The sequence below is a fragment of the Scyliorhinus canicula genome, chromosome 5, assembly GCF_902713615.1.
Source record: "Scyliorhinus canicula chromosome 5, sScyCan1.1, whole genome shotgun sequence".
In the NCBI taxonomy this organism is placed as follows: Eukaryota; Metazoa; Chordata; class Chondrichthyes; order Carcharhiniformes; family Scyliorhinidae; genus Scyliorhinus; species Scyliorhinus canicula.
This window is the reverse complement of record NC_052150.1, coordinates 19,383,472-19,402,971: the sequence shown is the minus strand read 5'-3', so window position 1 is coordinate 19,402,971 and position 19,500 is coordinate 19,383,472. Positions and strand designations below refer to the sequence as shown.

General features: G+C 48.7%; 1 protein-coding gene across 3 annotated transcripts in view; it reads right to left on the bottom strand.

Moving 5' to 3' along the window:
• The window catches only part of LOC119965837 (leukocyte elastase inhibitor-like), a 51,652-nt gene that overhangs the window by 15,047 nt on the left and 17,105 nt on the right, over positions 1-19,500 (bottom strand). For all 3 annotated transcript variants that reach the window (XM_038796728.1, XM_038796727.1, XM_038796726.1), the window contains exon 3: positions 2,342-2,479. In XM_038796728.1, the coding sequence (XP_038652656.1) occupies positions 2,342-2,479 (138 nt within the window). The remainder of the gene's footprint in view (positions 1-2,341; positions 2,480-19,500) is intronic.

Genomic DNA, 19,500 nt, shown 5'->3' with positions numbered 1-19,500 from the left:
CCATTTGAATATTAATTTCACACTGGAATGGACTGACCATATGGTATTGCTGAGAGGGGGTGGGACAGGGGGGAAAGAGGTGGGCTAATACATTTCCACCCTTTCTCCCAAGTTTATAATCCTGTGGATTTACACAGCCTTTTGTACAAGGCTAAAGTTTACGTTGACCATGACTTGCCCAGCTTCTCCAACTGTTCGCCAGCTCAAACACAAGATCAATGGAAAAGTAAAAGATTAGCCTCCGGAAACAGATTCTAGGTCAAATAGACATTTGCAAAGGGTGGAAAGCTAATCTTCTGCACAAAGTTTTCACTTCCCATCCATCAGTAAAAATAGCAACAGCATTTTAAAATGACCATATCATCCTAAAAAGGATTTGCAGCGTAATAAAGTGTTGAGACTCCTCGTTTTGTCACGAAATTGGATACTTACTTCAAAAATACACATTAGGATATACAGGTTGCGTGTTGGTTATGGCTATATTGGGCATTCAATCATTCTAACATTCTAGTAATTCCATGAAAGTTAAGCTTCAAACACCAATAGACCATTTATAGAATAGAATCACGGAGTGGTTACACCTCAGGAGGCCATTTGGTCCATCATGTCCACACTGGCTAACTACAGGAGCAACCCTTCCCAACCTTTCCCTGCTTCCCTCAAAATTCTCTTCAGGTTTTGCCCTTATCCAACTCATTTTTCAACCTGCCTCCACTACGTCCTCAGGCAGCGACTTGAAGATCACTGGACTAAAAAATTATCCTCATCTTTTGCCAATCACCTTAATTGCTCTCTGGTTCTCAACTCTTCTAGTTTATTTTTAAAAATTCAGCCTGTGGCTTGGCATCATTTTTATATTCATTCAGCTGTTAGTAATATACCCGGGGGTCAGGAGTGAACGTCTACAATCAGCTCACCTTTGACCTTGCTGCCACAATACTGCCCTCTTCAGTATCCCTAATGAAAATACTCCAAATACATTAGTTTACTACAATATATGTTCACCTTGCAGTAGTGGGTGTAGATTTGGTCTCCTTACCCAAGGAAAGATGAGCTCAAGGGGAAGGTTAACCAGACTAGCTCCTGGGGTGAGGGATGTTTTCCAAAGGAGTGAATGATTTAACTAGGCCTACATTCCCGGGAGTTGAGCAGAACGAGAGGTGATCTAATCTGAAGTTAGAAATTCAAGAGGCGAAGGCGGTACGATGGCGAAGTGGGTTAGCACTGCTGCCTCACGGCACCGAGGACCCGGGTTCAATCCCAGTCCCTGGGTCACTGCCCGTGTGAAGTTTGCACATTCTCCCCGTGTCCGCGTGGGTCTCACCCCCACAACCCATGTGCAGGGTTAGGTGGATTAGCCACAGTAAATTGACCCTTTAAAAAACAAAAGAGAGGAAATTCAAGGTGCTTTTCAGGGCGCAAGTTGAGAAAACGTTTCTCTGGCTGGGGAATCTGGAACACGGATGGGGGTCACAGCCTCCAGCTGTTCAGGATGGAGACGAGGAGAATTCTCTTCACTCAAAGGCTAACAAATCTTTGGAATTCGCTACTACAAGGGGACTGTGGCTGTTCCATCATTCAGGACATTCCAAAAAGATTTTTGGTTATGAACACATTTAAAATGATTACGGGATAGTAGAGAAAGATGGAGTTACAAGTGGATGATCTTGCTGCAGGACAAAATGGCCGACTCTGGCTACTAGTTCTCATGTATTTATGTACGGCGCTCCACCATTGCTTGTGTGTGGTGATCCACTGTGTAATTGTGTGTGTGCGCCTATATTAGGGGATGTACAGTAGTACCTGTACTACAGGTTCGCCGGTAGCCCCTGCCGGCTAGCTCCGCCCACAAGGAGCCGTATAAATATGCATGACTTCTCCTGAGCAGCCATTCTGCCAGCTGCAGTCGGAGGATAAACATCTAACTGTAATAAAGCCTCTATTGTACCCATGCGAGTCTTTAGTACGATTGATAGCGTATCATTGTGCTCATTCATCCAGACAGCATGGCAGACTAAGTGCCAAGTGGAAATCACAAGTCTATTCTCAGACACCTATGCTCCAAGTTGCAGCCAATTTCACCAAGTTAATAAGCAGGGTCAGGAACCTGATGGAAAGGATGGGGAATTGGGCCTAGTTGAGGTGCTCCTTCCGGTGCAGACCCTTTCTGCACTGGAGGGATTCTATGATCGAAAGCCAAGTGCTGCTCACAATATTTCCCTGATCACCCTATTTTAAAAAAACTATTAGCAAACTTGCGATTTTGCTAGTCTATGCAAATCAGCCCCATTAAACTTTTGACACACTAATAGGGTTCTACTCCAAACAGCTCCTACCTCACCTCAAGAAAGGTGTAGGTCTTTGCCCCATACAGGCGGTTGGCCAGCTTCAGCAGATAGTTAGCACTGGGCTGGTTGATCGTCGCTTGCAATTTCTGAAATTCAGAGTGAAGGTCTTGTACTTTATCAAAAGCAAGCACCTGAGAGAGAGAGGGGGGAGAGAAAAGTCGTCAATTAAAAAAGTTTTGATTCAAGCCGCTAACAAAGTGAAAAAAAACCACAAGATTCCACGTGTTTGGAACAAACAGAAATAAAAACTTTTACTATACAATTTCAGAAAGATAAAACAATTTACAACATTAACATTCAGGGCAAGGAGATACCTGTGAATTAAAGGTAAACGGTGGTAAACAGCACACTAACACAACAATTGACACATGCAACCAAACCCAATTCAGTGGATTTCTCAATGACCACCCCAGACGTTTGTCACATGATGATCCAACCAATCGGAATGAAGCGTTGTCTTTGTCTTTCTCACGAGTTTCCAATCCCCACAGTTGAAGATTTAGTCTTTTGAATTTTAAAAAAAATCACTCCCACTCGGACAGATTCAACAACGGACCACCTTGTACAGATTCCTGTCCCCTGGATCTCAGAATACACGCAGTTTCACCTCAAGCACAACTTCAAAATGGCTGCCATGCCAAGCATAACACCACTGCTCCAAAAGGGTACATTTGCCCCAGTGGTCCGCAGAACAAAGCCATCAACCATAATCTGCCTTGGATTTTCAGGAATTTTCTAGAGGAGTCCAATTTGCTTAAAAGTCTGCTCCAGTCAGTTCTTTCATTTGGGAGTCTATTTCTCTTCTTTTCTTTCAACAACTCAACAGGACCAATTTGTCCCTCGTCTTTGTCCCTTACCTGGGGCTTCAATTTGGAACCTCTCCCCATCCACCCTCCCTTGGACACTCACCTCAAAAATGGGGCTCCGCACCGGTCACCCGACCTGGGTAGTCATGCTGGAAGTGTGTGAGAAAGGTAGCACTGAACATCTGCGTCCAGTTATCAGCCAACGCATTTGTGACAGGTCCGAGGTGCTTTGGGAGTCAGGAGTTCCCGACCTCCTAATTTAGCAAATATAGGTTTCATCTCAGTGTAATTAGATTTTCCATTCTATAGTGTGGAACAACTATGGAGACGATTTAACTCCATTAGACAGCAGCAAAAATAGTTGTTGTATTAGGGAGTGTATAAAGGGATGTGGGTGTCCTTGTACACCAGTCAATGAAAATGGAGAGGAAGGTGCAGCAAGCAATTATGAAGGCAAATGGTGCGTTGTCCTTTATTGCAAGAGGATTTGAGTTCAGAAGTAGAGATGTCTTATGTAGTTATATACAGCCTTGGCAAGACCACACCTGGAGTATTGTGTGCAGTTTTGGACTCGCTACCTAAGAAAGGATATACTTGCCAAAGAGGGAGTGCAGCGGAGGTTCACTGGGCTGATGCTGAACTGTCCTATGAGGAGAGATTGGTTTGACTGGGCCTGTATTCACTAGAGTTCAGAAGTATGAGAGGTGATCTTCTCACAGGGCTGGACAGACTAGGTTGGGAAAACTAGAACTAGGAGATCTCAGGATACCGGGTAGACCATTTAAGACTGAGATGAGGAAACATTTTTTCACTCAATGGGTAGAGAATTCTCTATCACAAAGACTGTGGGGGATAAATGTAATCAAGAAAGAGAGATATATTATTTTATGGCATCAAGGGGTATGGGGTGAAAGCGGGAATATGGCATTGAAATAAAGGATAAGCCACGATCATATTGATTGGGGAGAGCAGACTCAAAAGAGCCAAATAGCCTATTCCGGCTCTAGTTTCTGGGCCCAATTCTCCAGAAAGATTTCCAAGTGCGGTAGTGAGCAGGAACTGGCGTTCGGCCCAGCGAGGCTGGCAACGCTATTCAACGTGAATTGGCCCACTTAACAAGGCCCCCCCCCGCCCACTTAACAAGGCCCACCCCCTCCCCCACCTGGGCCTCTCGCCGCAAATGAAGGCTCGCCAGCCGATTCGCCGGCACCGCGTTCACCAGCCTCCCGCTAACAAGGTCGAGCAGCACTTGCTCAGCCAACCCAGTCAGCTCGCACCAATGGCGCCGAGGAGACCAACCCCAAGATTTGGGGATGCAGACCTGGAAACACTCCTCGATGCAGTGGAGGCCAGGAGAGATGTCCTGTTCCCCGAGGGTCCCGGAGGGTCAGCCACAGGGCAGCCAGTGCTGCCTGGGACAAGGTGTAAGCTCCGGAGGTGTGACCATGAGGACTGGCCTCCAGTAACCCCACCACCACCACCACCAGTAACCCCACCACCACCACCACCAGTAACCCCACCGCCACCACCAAGAGACCTTTCCGCTCACAAGTGAGCATCCATCCACCAACTCTCCATGCGACTCCCAGCCCTCCCTACAAGCCCCTCCAACCCATCCTTCAGACTCCACCCCCCCACCACTGTATACCACGCACGTGGATAATGATGCCCTCTGTCCCCCCTCAGAAAAGCTCCCCCACAATCGTGGGGAGAGGGTCCAGACTGACTGGGGAGAAGGGGGGGGGGGGGGTTTGCCGGACTTAAGAATCCTCAGCTCCTTCGAGGAGCGTGCCCTGGGGGAGACTGGGGTGGCCCAGGACAGGGTGACTGGGGTGGCCCAGGACAGGGTGACTGGGGTGGCCCAGGACAGGGTGACTGGGGTGGCCCAGGACAGGGTGGTCACCCATGCAGAGGTTGGCGGATGCCGCAGAGGTGAGGAACCGCCAGGCTCCACCCGGAGGATGTGTCAAACAGGAGTTGCTATTGGCATACTGACTGACCCATCCTTTCCACTGACCACATGTCCAGTCTCCGGCCCATCCTCCAGCTGACGGAGCCTGCCCCTCCCGGGTGGCCTCCTCTCCAGCCTCCCAGGAGACCCTCGGAGGGGAGCTCCGAGTAAGACACGATCCAGTAAGACACACTCTCAGATGCGAATGGCCGAGGCGCTGCGGAGCTTGACCCAGTCGCAGGTGGGCATTGCCGAGATGCAATCACGGAGGTGAATCGCCGAGGGCGTTGACACGATGGCACAGGAGTGAGGGAGCCACCAGGGCTGGCACAGCCAGATGATGCAGGGGCAGCCGGGGCTTGAACCAGCTGCCCCCTCCGTCGCAAGGTGAATCCCAGGGCCCTACAGACACCGATCAAGAGGAGGGAGCACTGGCTGGCAACCCGGACCGTCCCATGGAGTGGCGATGGTGGCCACCAGATCCCCCAGGTTCCACCTCTCTGATGAGGCCGCGTACGTGCCGCCAAGTGCACTGGGGCCCGCCATCCCCAGAGCTCCCACAGGATGCCCGCCATGGGAGGCAGGCGGCTGGCTACCATCACCTCAGATGTGCATCCTGGGGACACAGCTCGACATAGGTAGAGCTAGGAAGGAAAAGCACATGGAGGCTCACTGAGGGCACCAGCCGAGGGTGGGGGGCATCATCGAGAGAGTGGGCAAGTGTAAAACACAATAATCATCCCAGACCACAATCTAATAGGACTCCGCTGTCACTTTCTTCTGTAATCCAGCCCAACCTCTGAACCCTTGGCCCATCTCTCCAGGCATCTCCCCCTCCCCATAGCACTCACCCACCCTCCGGCTGTGGACATGTCCTCGGAGCTGTGACCCATCTCCTGGGTGTTTGGATGTTGGCTGCTGCGTGTGTGGAGTTGCCTCCCGCAGTGTTCAGGCGCTGTGTCCAGGGCATCACGGTCAGATTGGAATGATAGGCAATGACATCCACATGCCACATGGTCCACCTACAGGAATCCACTTGGGTTGTGTGAAGTGCTCACTTAACCACAATTACCCATTTCCTATTAGCAATGGCCTTCTGCCACATGGCCAGAGGCTTCGGTGATCAGTGGGGCAGATAGGCAAGGGCTAGGGTTGCCCCCAGAACGGGTACACATGATCCAGGGGTTGGCATGCTGGTGTCAAACACGGTTGCCCCCCCCCCCCCCCTAGCGCCTGCCCCCTGCCTTATTCCCATGGTGGCCCACCCATCTGGAGAATGCACCCCCCCCCCCCCCACCCAGCAGAGGGTCCCCCAACCACATTGAGCACTGGGGTGGCAGGCCCAGCGCTCCCGGGTTCTTTGCCTGTGGGCAAAGATGGCTAATCACTTCCTCGACTCCCCGCAGAAGCCCTTCCGGCAGGTTCACGTTTTTCAAAAGAAGCACTAATTGGCACCAGCGTGAACACTTGCTGGGGAGGCTGATGAGCCACGGGAGGCCTGGGTCTGGGGTGGCTCCCGTTAATTGTATGGAAATGGGGCTTTATGTGGTGATAATTGGTTTCTCGCCACACTACGGCGAGATCCCGATTTCGCCTACAGGAGTGAGCCGGTTGAGCCGCAAACTGTTTGGCGCCTGGCACGGTTCTCGTTTCCGGCCTCTCCCACTATTCACTGGCCGTGTTTCGCTCGAGCGTGAGTGCAACGAGGCCGGAGAATCGTGCCCTTACGTTTAGAAGTTTACTTTTTATGTGAAAGAAAACAGCAAATCCAGGGCCTGAATTTTTAGGCCCTGATGGTGGTGGCGAGCATGGAGGCAGGCACAGAATGACCAACTATCCCATATTTTTGGTCCTACATCCTTTAACACCTTTTGTCTCTTTTATTCTCGGGCAGCCTGGGAGTCTCCTCTCGCCTTTGTATCTTTTTACCTTCGTATCTTTGTATCATGTGAACTCTGGCCATTGGCCACCAGAATTTCCCCCCCCCCCCCCCCATCTAATCAAAAGGCCCCTTATATTATTTTGGTTAGCCTACATAAACACTCCTTTTCCATCCCACCTCTTGTCAGAATATACACCTGTATATCATGGTGCAGACACATACTGATGGACATACACACTGGGACCAATCAACATGCACAAACACCGCAGCCAATCACCAGTTAGAATACACACACTATAAAAGGCAGAGGGCACCACGGTTCCCGCTCATTCTGGATGCTGCCTCTCAGTAGAACAAGAGCTCATCAAGTTTAGCACAGACTCACACCGCGTGCCGAGAGATTCAACTGGTTCGGACAAGGCTTAGGTCTCTAGTTCAACTAGCATCGTTTACACCCACAGTTCTCGTATGTCGATTAGTTCATAGTTAGTTAATAAAATAGAGTTGAACCTTCCTCAGTGTTGGTGGCATATGTTAACCTCGCAAGCCTACACTATCCAACACTTCACCCCTGTGCCATTTATCTGACAGGTAGGCAAGCTCAGTGGGCTGGACAGCTGATTCGGAGCAACACCAACAGCATTGGTTCAATTCTCGTACCAGCAGAGGTCATCTTTCTCGGCCTTGCCAGAGGTGTGTGTCATAATATACATCAGTATATCATGGTGCAGACACACACACTGAGGGCATCAGTTTTCCCACTCATTCGGGATGCAGCCTCTCAGAAGGACAGAGCTCACAGCTTACAGCACAGATCTTCACCATGTGCTGAGTGCATAGACTGGTTAGGATAGGCATAGGTCTTTAGTTTAATCTAACATTGTGTCGACCCACAGTGAAAGTATGTTCAACAGTTTCTAGCTTAATAAAATAGTGTTGTACTATTTCAACACTATTTCAACACTACTGGGGCTGGTTTAGCTCACTGAGTTAAATAGCTGGCTTTTAAAGCAGACCAAGCAGGCCAGCAGCACGGTTCAATTCCCGTACCAGCCTCCCCGGACAGGCGCCGGAATGTGGCGACTAGGGGCTTTTCACAGTAACTTCTCATTGAAGCCTACTCGTGACAATAAGCGATTTTCATTTCATTTCATTCATTTTTCATTTCATTTTTTCAAGTGTTGGTAGCCTGCATGTGTTACTGCTGAGGTAAACGCAGTCTCCACGGATCCAGAGTACCCAACACATCAGTGTGGTGACCCTCTGATAAATCACCACCAGTCAGCTCCCTCTCTCAAAAAAAGGGAAGAGCAGCCTATGGTCCTCCGGGATTACAGTGGCCTTATTCAGGCTCGTTAAGCCTTCTGGCCAGAGGCCAACTGGAAAATTCCAAGCTACTCCCAGTTGCTCGTCCCATTAGAAAGGTCAGTCTGCAATTAAAGATGGAGGGAGAAAATGATAATTTTATTTTATGCTGCTCCTCACAAGTTTAACCCTTTCCTCGTACATCTAGCCTTTGGCATGAAGGTGCATCTTTGGAATTTGATGCAATCTGCATCCACCTCACAAGTTGAGGGAGGTTAAGGAATGAATTGAACTCACGCCTGCTTGTATTAAACTCAAAAGGTTAAATTAATTAGATTTATTCAATTCAGCTCTTCGGAAAAATCTGGTGGTGGGGGGAGGGGGGGGGGGGGGGGCAAGAAATCTAGGCTATTGAATTAGGCTATTCTTTCATGGATTGGGGGTGCGAAGAGTGTGATAGGGATGGAAATGTTTTATGTCGCCGTTATGTTGTTATTATAAAAACTACAAATACACTAATAAAATGTTGTTTAAAAAAAAAAATTCAGCTCTTTGGTTGTGGCTGGCAACCTTAGTCTTCAGCTTTATGCTTGGCTTCTCCAAGGCTTCCAGCACATGCGCCGGCTGGGAAAGTCCATCCACACATGCTTTAGAATGGTGGTCAGTCCCACATGCTTCAGCAACAGGACTTGGAGTTGAACATAACGGTCCCATAGAACCTGCAGAAAGCAAAAACGGGCGCAAAAACCCTGGGCGAAGCAGTAATAAAAAAAAACACAGGAGAGAGGTGGCCAGGTTAAGTGGGGTCGGGTTTTTTGGGGTTACAGGAAAATATGGACCGGATGATCAAATGGACAAATAAGTGGCAGATGGAATTTAACCCTGAAAAGTGTGAGGTGATACATTTTGGAAGGAGTAATTTGAACAGTGCCTCTTCTGCACTGTGTATTTTCTGTGATTTCTCGTCATGTTCTGTAGACTGGCCGATATGAATGATGAACTACAGAACATCTAGTTTAAATAATTTATTATGAAACAACTGTGTGATAAAGATAACTAGGATAAATAAAATAACAAGCTACTAACACTAACTAACTGCGATAGAACTACTGCAAAATATATCCACCCTCCAACACGACTTACTCCCGACTCCCCAGACACAGGATCACATGGTAGGTTTACACTGCCACCTAGTGGTCGGACGTCATGTACAATATTATGTACAGAATTGCTTTATGCATATCATCACAATTCTGAAAAGTTAAAAGCAAAGCTCCCAGAAAGGAAACAATGCAGAGAAAGTAGTTTCACCTCAACTTTCTTTTATAGTACAGCGTATAGAGGGGTAGGATATATAAAAGGTTGGGAGCCACTGCCCTAAACCCCCTTACAGTAAATTAAGTATTCTTGAAGTGCAGTCACTATTGTAAATTGACTGCCTCTTTTCCAGAGTTACAAGCTCGCACAAACACAAGACTGTGTTTGTGTCATGGTACTAGGGCACTAGGGGGAAGCACCTACTCTACATGCGTAGATGCAGTCTCGAGCCTGCTGAAACCATCAAGATTATTCCAGAGTAGCAGCTGAAAAAGTGCGTTGATCAACTGACAAATGATTAATGCCGAAATACAGGGAGACTGTGAGGGATCTGGCAAAATCTGAAAAGTATTTGGAGCTGGAACAGAAGGCTCAGGGTGCAGGGGAAAAGCAGACATAGGAGGCCAACTCTAAACCCAAGGCTCTTTCAATCAAGGATAAGTCGACACAGACCAGGTTAAATAAAGTTCAAGGTATTTGTAAGTGCTTGTATCTGGTCCACTTAAGTGTTCCCTATAATAAGGAAATTTCAGACGAATCTCCACTTCTGATGTGGAGAATCGGTTGTAATATTTAGTTTAAGGACACGTTAAACAAAATAAAAAGTTTGACCAAAAATATTGGGGGGGGGGGGGGAGAAAATGTAGGGTTCAACCCTGGGTTACACAGAGTCCCATTATCCACTGATTCAACTGCAGAGCACACACACACACACACAACTAAAATCTGAGATTGCAAACCCATCACAGATTGGGAACGGAGATGAATTGTTGGGAATATTTTTTTTAAAAAACGTGCCACAGTTGCAATCGATACAAATTCTAAAAGGGATTTCTTAAAGCCTTTCTCTTTGAGTTAGCTTTCGACCGTCTGACCCAGTACCTCCTGACAGGGTTCCAGGTAATACTTGCTTCATAAGGCCTCCGTGAAACATGGGAGGCATTTCATTAAAAAGATGCGAGACAAAAGTTTGCAATATTGGCAATAGGAGCAGATTAAATATCTTTTGCAAAACAATACTGACCATTCAGCATTGCAAACCATCTGAAGTGCACCATTTTAAAACCACAGACTTGCTGATGCAAGTCACAATCTAATCACTCCTGTGCGATCATTGTATGATTGAGATAAACTAATGTTGGAGATTAGTTGCAACAATGGGGAAGCAGGAGGCAGCCTCGCCCTAGATTATGTGGAAGGCGGTCCATGTCGGATGTTACATTGGCTAGAACATCATACACCAAACAGGCAGGCCAGTCGCAAAATTGCATGTTAATAATAATCGTTTTCTTTCCACAAGTAGGCTTACATTAACACTGCAATGAAGTTACTGTGAAAATCCCCTCGTTGCACCTGTTCGGGTACACCGAGGGAGAATTCAGAATGCCCAATTCACCTAACAAGCACGTCTTTCAGGACTTGTGGGAGGAAACCAGAGCACCCGGAGGAAACCCACAAAGACACAGGAAGAATGTGCAGACGCCACACAATCAGTGACCCAAGCCGGGAATCGAACCTGGGACCCTGGCAATATGAAGCAAAAGTGCTAACCACTCTGCCACCAATGTGTTCATGTTCCTTTGTAATGTCAGGTGTGAAATAACAGTTAAAAGTTGATCAATAGTTAAACCAACAGCCACTAATTGCTGGACAAGGGTGGTGAGCCACAGTAGTAATTTTTCAGGTAATTGAAGGCATCACTGGAGAGCCAGGTTTGAAGGCAGTTGCTGGAGGTGTCATCACAAATTGCCCATGGTGGACTTCACGTGGTGGCATGTGGAGGGGGGGGGGGGGGGTTGCACTTTGAGAGGATCCTGCTCGAGGTTTGTTTGTTTTTTTGGAGTTTAATGCCCGGTCCCAGGGGCAATTATTTTGATAACAGAGTGTAGGAAGGCACACTTGCCTGTGTAGGTAGGGCAATTGCCTCCTCCACCAACACCTTCAGCCCCCCCATCATCTCCTTCCTCAACACCTCCATCTGCTTTGCGAACTGCTTCTCCAACTCCAAGGACGTCACCTTGGTCTTATCTGCCGTAGGCAGTGTGGCCCCACCCAGCGACCCAGCCTCCGCCATCTTGCCAGCTCCCGGGCTGACCCTTTCACTTGATGACGAACCCTCCCTCCCTCCCTTCTTCCTGCCGGCTTTCATCCGATTTTTAAACATCTTCCTCCTTCCTTGTGCCTTCCTACACTCGGTTATTCCTGACTTGGATTCGCATGAACTGATAGTGGCTGGGGACTGGAACTTGGCGCAGCCGCACTCGCTTTCCCAGTCCGGGGTGGGGGGGGGGGGGGGGGGGGGGAAAGGTGTTGACTGGAATTATGGAGGAAATGGGAGGAGTGGGTCTGTGGAGGCTTTTGAACCCGAGAGAGCAGGAGTATTCGTTTTTATCTCTTTGGTCCCCAAGGTTTACTCGAGGATAGATTTTGTTTTGTAGTGGGGGAAATCGCTGTTGGCCGGGGTCGGCGATAGCAATTTCGGATCACGTGGCGCATTGGGCGGACATGGCCTTGGAGAAGGGGGCAGTGCAGAGGCCGGGGTGGAGGTCGGCTGTGGAGTTGCTGGGAGACTGAGGTTTTTGTGAAAAGATCGGGAGGGTAATCGAGGAATACGTGGGGTTTAATTGCATGGGGGAAGATATCACAGGCGGTGGTCTGGGAGGCTCTGAAGGTGGGGATGAGAGGGGTGTTTATATCGTTTATATTTCAGTGTCTGCCAATCTTATTACTAAAGGCGTTTTTCAAGGAGGTGAAGAAGATCTCGTTTATTTTGTGGGGGGGGGGGGGGGTAGCTAGGATCAGGAAGTTACTGCAGAGAGAATGGCAGGCAGGGGGTTGGGCCTCGTGAATTTAGTGTATTATTACTGGGCGGCGAATGCTGAAAAGGTGGTGAGGAGTTGAGTTGGTGGTTTGGGGGTGAAAGAGTCCCAGTGGGTTGGAATGGAGGAGAATCTGTGCAGGGGGTCGGCGCTGAGGGCGTTGGCAACAACGTAGCTCCCGATGGCTCCGGGTAAATATTCTGGGGGGTCCGGTGGTGGTGGGGGCAACGCTGATGATTTGGAGGCAGCACTTTTAAGTTGTGGGCGGGGTCAAGAGAGATGCCGATTAGGGGGAAACCACCCATAGGTTTGAGCCTGGGAAGTGGGATGCGAGGTTTCGGAGATGAAGGGGGGGGGGGGGGGGGGGGGGGAGAGAGAGGAGGTAGGATATTAAAAGACAAGTCATTTTTGCAAGGCTGGAGGAGAAATCATGGGCTGGGGCAGGGGGAAGTATTTAGATATCTGCAGCTCTGGAATTTTGTTGCAAATCATCAGCGTTGCCCCACCACCACCGGACACCCAGAATATTTTCCCGGGGCCATCGGGAGTGGCGCTGTTGGCAATGCCCTCAGCCCCGACCCCCTGCAAAGACTGCACACCGCCAATTAAATTTTATATCAGGCAAAAGAAAAAAAAAATGTTCAAAAGAACAAATTTTTAAAAAATGACGACGACAAAAAAAAAACGCCTGCAATCTTCCATCCTTGTTCTCAGCAGAGGAGCTGGCTCCCGGAGTTGGCTGGGATTGGAATGAGAATGTGAGGAATTTGAAATTAATGCCTTTACACTTCTCCACTTGGCAGCCCTCTGCACGAAGACTATCCCATTAATGGGAGGGGGGGGGGGGGGGGGAGAGTTAAAAGAAACAACTCAAAGAGTAGCATCAGTTTTTATTTTAAAAATTTGGTACAGCGGTTACATTAAAGAGAAGGAAGTGGTTGGATCGTCCATTCACGGTGACAAATAGCGTGCTAACTCATTTTGGTCAAAGAGCAGAAACCTAATCTGGTGGAATCTAATTTGCTGCAACACTATCCACCCAGTAAATACTTCATCGGAACTTCTCAGTTCCTTAAAAACTGAATCTTGCAACTAAATCTTCTTCCCCAAAAAGGGAAGAAGCAGTAATGAAGAGCTGCAGTAACACTTGCCTGAACTGGCTTTGTTCACCTTAAATATGAAATGTCAGTATGACTAGTGAGTGAGAGTACCGCTGACTTTTAACTGGGATTCACTGCTTCCCCCCACTTTCTGAGGTGGCACAACAACTTCAGAGTCAAAGACTTTGTGGTAGACTTGCCAAGATCACAGTTTGTATATATCCCTGGTTGTCCAGCTTTTCTGCTCTCTGCCAGATTTTGCTACTTCACACAATCATTTGTTGCATACAGCTTTATGGGGAATAATAGAAATAATAGTCTTTATTAGTGTCACAAGTCGGCTTACATTAAAATTGCAATTAGTTACTGTGAAAATCCCCTGGTTGCCACATTCGGGCGCCTGTTCGGGTACACAGAGGGAGAATTCAGAATGTCCAATTCACCTAACAAGCACGTCCTTTGGGACTTGTGGGAGGAAACCGGAGCAGACACGGGGAGAACATGCAGACTCCACATGCGACAGTGACCCAAGCCAGGAATCGAACCCGGGTCCCTAGGGCTGTGAAGCAACAATGCTAACCACTGTGCTACCGTGCCGTCTGTACTGGCAATCTAGATCATCGAAACAAAGTGAGCATTCTCGAATCCTATTTTTTTTTCAAAAAAACTCCCACCCTTTTAAAATTCCACGGACATTATGAGAAAACAGATCTGTTTTGTTCCAATTCTGCAATCCTCGGTTTAATTTACATTCACTTAGTCACTCAAAGGCTGCATGTGAACAGTATTAGAAATCTAAACAATGGGCGGCATGGTGGCGCAGTGGTTAGCACTGCTGCCTCGCGGCACCGAGGACCCGGGTTCGATCCCGGCCCCGGGTCACTGTCCATGTGGAGTTTACACATTCTCCCCGTGTCCGTGTGGGTCTCACCCCCACAACCCAAAGATGCGCAGGTTACGTGGATTGGCCACGCTAAACTGCCCCTCAATTGGAAACGAAAAATAATTGGCTGCTCTCAAATTTATCTTTATAAAGAAATCTAAACAAGATCTGAAGCCATCCAATTGGAGAAACCTTCCTCCCTGCAACTTATGTCACTGTACACATAAATGGACGAAAATAAATTCTGGTAGAAAACATCAACCTGAAAAATTTAACACCTGTTTCTCTGTCCACAGATGCTGCCAGGCCTAAGCATTCTCTGTTGTAACTTTTAGAAATACCTCATTTCTCGGGACATTAGCTATACAAATGCAAACTCTTGCCGTCACATCAGATAACATTAAACAGTCTTAAAATTAAAAAAACAGAAAGAGGCGTGATTAAAAGCTTGCCTCATTTCTAATTTTTACACATACAAATCCCTCAAAACACGCACGGTTTTCCTAATACTTAAATTTCCAAGGGCTGCACCTCTTTTGTAAAAAAATATTTTTATTGGTATTTTCAATTTATACACAGTAACACTTGATATTTAATATTTACAGCATGTGTGGGTTCTTCTATACATATCGACAGTCTTTTTCTCCCCCCCCCCCCCCCCCCCCCCCGGTCCCTCCTTGGCATCCCCCTCTTTTGTTCAGGGTGTTCTGTCCGCAAGCTCCTATTCTCCCCTTTCTCCCCCTCCACCCCCCCCCCTTAGTTTTCTGCTGTTGGCCTGGTGCCCCCCCCACCCCCAACCCACCGCTCTGCTTCTCCCTGTAGTTTCCCCCTCCCCCGAGTTGTGCCCTTGTCTGTCTTCTTCCACCTCTCACATTTTCCCCAACTCGTTGTTGGCTTCGAACAGGCCAACGAATTGCACTCATGCTCGGAGGAAGTCTTCTTCTGACCCTCGGATGCTGGGTATTTGATCTTTTCCAAATGGAGAAATTCTGCCAGGTCTGCCAGCCAGCCTGCAGGTGTGGGTGACGCTGCCGATCGCCAGCCCAGCAGGATTCTCCGGCGTGCGATTAGGGAAGTGAAAGCGAGGGCATTGGCCTTCTTCCCCATGTGTAGCTCTGGCTGCTCCGAAGATACCCCAAAATATGTGCTGTGGTTGGCCGGGCCTCTCTGGCACCGTTCACATTTATCCTCCAGACTGCACCTCTTCAACTAGATACTATCTCTCTCCTTTCCACCTCAACAACAACCCCCCCCCCCCCCCGCCCCCCACCCCGCCCGATCTCCCTTCTCTGCTGACCATGCTAGAACCCATCCTTTGTCCATCTTGGAAACCTCCCCTCTCTTTCTATCCAAAATCAACCCACAATAAGCCCCAGCTACTTCTGCTTTGTTTCCAGTGTGAACATTTTGCATCTTGCTCTTAGTAATGCTCGATTTGGGCCCCTTTGTCCCCATGGTAACCAGGCCACCTGGCCTATCACCGTGCAGAAGGTTCGCATGATTGTGTTCAGTACCCCATTTTACCAAGGAGACAGCTTAAACATTCTGGCCGCGATTGCCCGAGAGGTAGCACCACGCAGTAGGTAGGTGCCAGGAGGCCCTTCTAATGCGATCTCATCAGATGTCATGATGTGAATCCAGCTTATAGTGGGTGGATGACGTTTTAGCAAATCTGCATATTAGAGCGAGACAGTTAGTCTCACTCAAAAATGCACTCTCACGTTCTAACCAAGGAGTCGGGATTTAACATCTTCGCCTTGGTGATCTTGGGTGAATGCCGTTCAATGTTCGTCTCCACAAACGGGGGCCAGACACAACGGCACGCGTGGGGATCTCCCAGGAGATTGGAGGCCCTCAGGTGCTTTCCTTCTGGGTAGGGAGGCACATCCCAAATCGAGCACCTGACCTCATTACAGTCTTGGTTCAAATATGGATAAACGAGCTGAAGTCCAGAAGTGAGGGGAGAGCGTCTGCCCGTTGACATCAAGGCAGCATTTGACCAAGTATGGCATCAAGGAGCCGGAGCCAATGGGAATCAGCAAAGGAAGACAGTTGCGGTTGTTGGAGGTCAATCATCTCAGTCCTGGGACATCACTTCAGGGAGTTCCTCAGGGGAGCGTCCTCAGTCCAACCATCTTCAGCTGCTTCACTGACTTTCCTTCCAACAGAAGATCTGATGTGGGAATGTTCGCTGATGATTGCACAATAGTCAGCATCATTCGTGACGGAAGCAGTCTACATACAAATGCAGTAAGGCCTGGACAATATCCAGGCTTGGGCTGACAAGTGGCATGTTGCATTCGCACCACATATGTACCGGGCAATGACCATCTCCAACAAGAGAGGATTTGACCATCACCTCTTGACATTTAAATGGCATTACCATCGCTGAATCCCCACAATCAACATCCTGGGAGTGACCATTAACCAGAAACTGAACTGGACTAGCCATAATAATACTGTGGCTGCAAGAGCAGATCAGAGGCGAGGAATCCTGCATTGTGTAACTCACCTCCTGACCACACACCGCCCCCAAACACCTGTCCACCATCTACAAGGGGCAAGTCAGGAACGTAATGGAATAATCTCCACTTGCGACATGCCAATTCGTGGGGTGCCATCCAGCCCCTTCCTCCGCCACCCAGCGCGCCCCCGATCACTTGATCACCCCGGCAGCCCGTGTCTCCGCCAGCGGAACCCTGACGACAGCCGCTTCTCCTAACCGGGGGGGGGGGGGGGGTGGAGAGAGCCCCCTCCCCGAGTGTGGCGGTGGCAGCTTCAATTGTGAGCCATTCAAAAGGAAATTGGACTTTCGCGGAAAAGGAATAGTTCATGGATAAGGTGGGTGGATTGCTCATCCAGAGAGCTGATTCAGGCACCATGGGCCGAATGGCCTCCAGCACTGTCACAATGGTGATTCTGTGATGTCATTCACCATTGTCTTGGCCAGAGAGAGAGAGAGAGAGAGAAAAGCTTCTTGTGCTTTTGGCAGCTTGACCGACCTTTCTGGACCTTTGGGTTTTGCAGTCGAGAATGGTTTTCCATTGTCCTGCTCCCGAATATGCACATACAAAAACAGATAACATTTTACAAAACAGATTTCACTGGGAGATTGGCAATCGCGAGACAATTCCTGAAGGCCACACATCATCTGCTGCTGATCAATCTTCAGATATAGTTTTAGCTCGAGGTTAAATGTCATTTAGCTGTTGTAATTCCATTTTTTTTCGTGCCGTCAATTCTATGGCGATGAGCGGGATGGCAATTGTTGTTCTTAGATTTACAAATCAGAATTTTTTCAATGCTTTTGTCATGTAAAGCAGGAATTCCGTCTGCCAGCTCCTAAACGACGAACAGCCCCATCTCCCCACGTAAAGGGTATCTGTGGTTTTTCCATTTTTACTGTCACCATTTTAAAAAATTCATTGTTACAAGTGGGCTTAGCTGGTTAGGCCAGTATTTGTTGTCCATCCCTTATCACCCCCGAGAAGGTGGTGGTGAGCTGCCTTCTTGAACCGCTGCAGTCCATGTGGTGTAGGTAAACCCACTGTGCGATTAGTGAGGGAGTTCCAGGATTTTGACCCAGCGACAAGTGAAGGAATGACGATATATTTCTAAGTCAGCGGGGTGAGTGACTTGGAGGGAAACTTCCAGGTGATGGGGTTCCCAGGTATCTGCTGCTCTTGTCCTTCTAGGTAGTGATCGTGGGTTTGGAAGGTGCGGTCGAAGGAGAAATGGTGAGTTTCTGCAGTGCATCTTGCAGATGGTACACACGGCTGCTGCCACTGTTTGTGGGCGGTGGAGGGAGTGAATGATTGTGGAAGGGGGAGCAATCAAGTGGGGCTGCTTTGTCCTGGATGGTGTCGAGCTTCTTGAGTGTTGCTGCAGCTCTAGTTGGTGTCCAGCTCGCAGCCAATGCCATCCATGATTGCAAAACGGTTGTGCCCAGACCCAACGGCATTGGTGATCCCGAGGACACACAGGTTTGCGCTGGAATCCTGCTTGGGATGAAATTTCACATTGACCCCAAGCCCCGCACCTTCCCCTGGGAGCGTAGCTCCATAACCCTAGCCGCCTCACGGAAATACCCTCCGAGCCCCTTCACACTGCACGGAGGGGTTTCCTGTATGGAATGTTGCTGCACACCATTCACTTCCTTCCCGTTGCCCAGACACTCCTTTTTGCTGTTCAGCGACAGAGCTCCCCACTGGAGGTCCCTCTGCAGCAAAGTCCTCCCCACAATGCTTGGGGACCTGGGTGGAGGGTGTTGCATGCAGCAGACCCACACAACCGTCAATTGCTCTGGTTCCTGGACTCCCCAGATGCCTGCCTCTTTTGCGGCTTTATGGAGTCCGTGGACCATGTTGACGTTAAATATTTTGGGCTGCCCGATTTTTAACAAACCTTTCATAGGTTTTGTTTGCACTTCAGGTCTATTCTCCTGATCTCCAGGCACCCGTGCGGAGAGGTGTGGGGAAAGAGGACGTCCTCGTGAACCAGTGCCTGGCAAAACCTGGGCAGGAGAGACAAAAGTCTGAGAACGCGCACGGACAGGTTCGAAAACAGCTTCTCCCCCACTCTTACCAGACTCAGGAATTCTTTTTCCCCCAATTAAGGAGCGCTTTAGCGTGGCCAGTCCACCTACCCTGCACATCTTTGGGTTGTGGGGATGAGACCCAGGCAGACACGGGGGGAATGCATCACCATGCCGCCCAATCCAAAGGAGAATCCAATCCAAGTTCCACAATCATGTCTATTTTTTACTGCTACCGGTGACACGGCCAATTTTGTCTGTTTTTAACTGTCCCTTTTATAGTACATAATCAGACGAAGATCAACATAACAAACAGCCAATTGACTGCACGCGTCAGCAATGACATTTCTTCATTTCTTTAATAACTTTGAACAAAAAAAAGAGGAAATAATTTAGCTGCAGTGTCCTCAAAAAAATCTCCAGTCTTGTCGTGTCTGCCCATCAGTCGATGAAAACAATGCACATTCCCTTTCCAGGGCCACCCTGGCAGGGACAAGTGAGAAGACAGGCAGCACAGTCCCTCGGCCTCCCTTCTCCTTCCACCGCCCCCCCTCC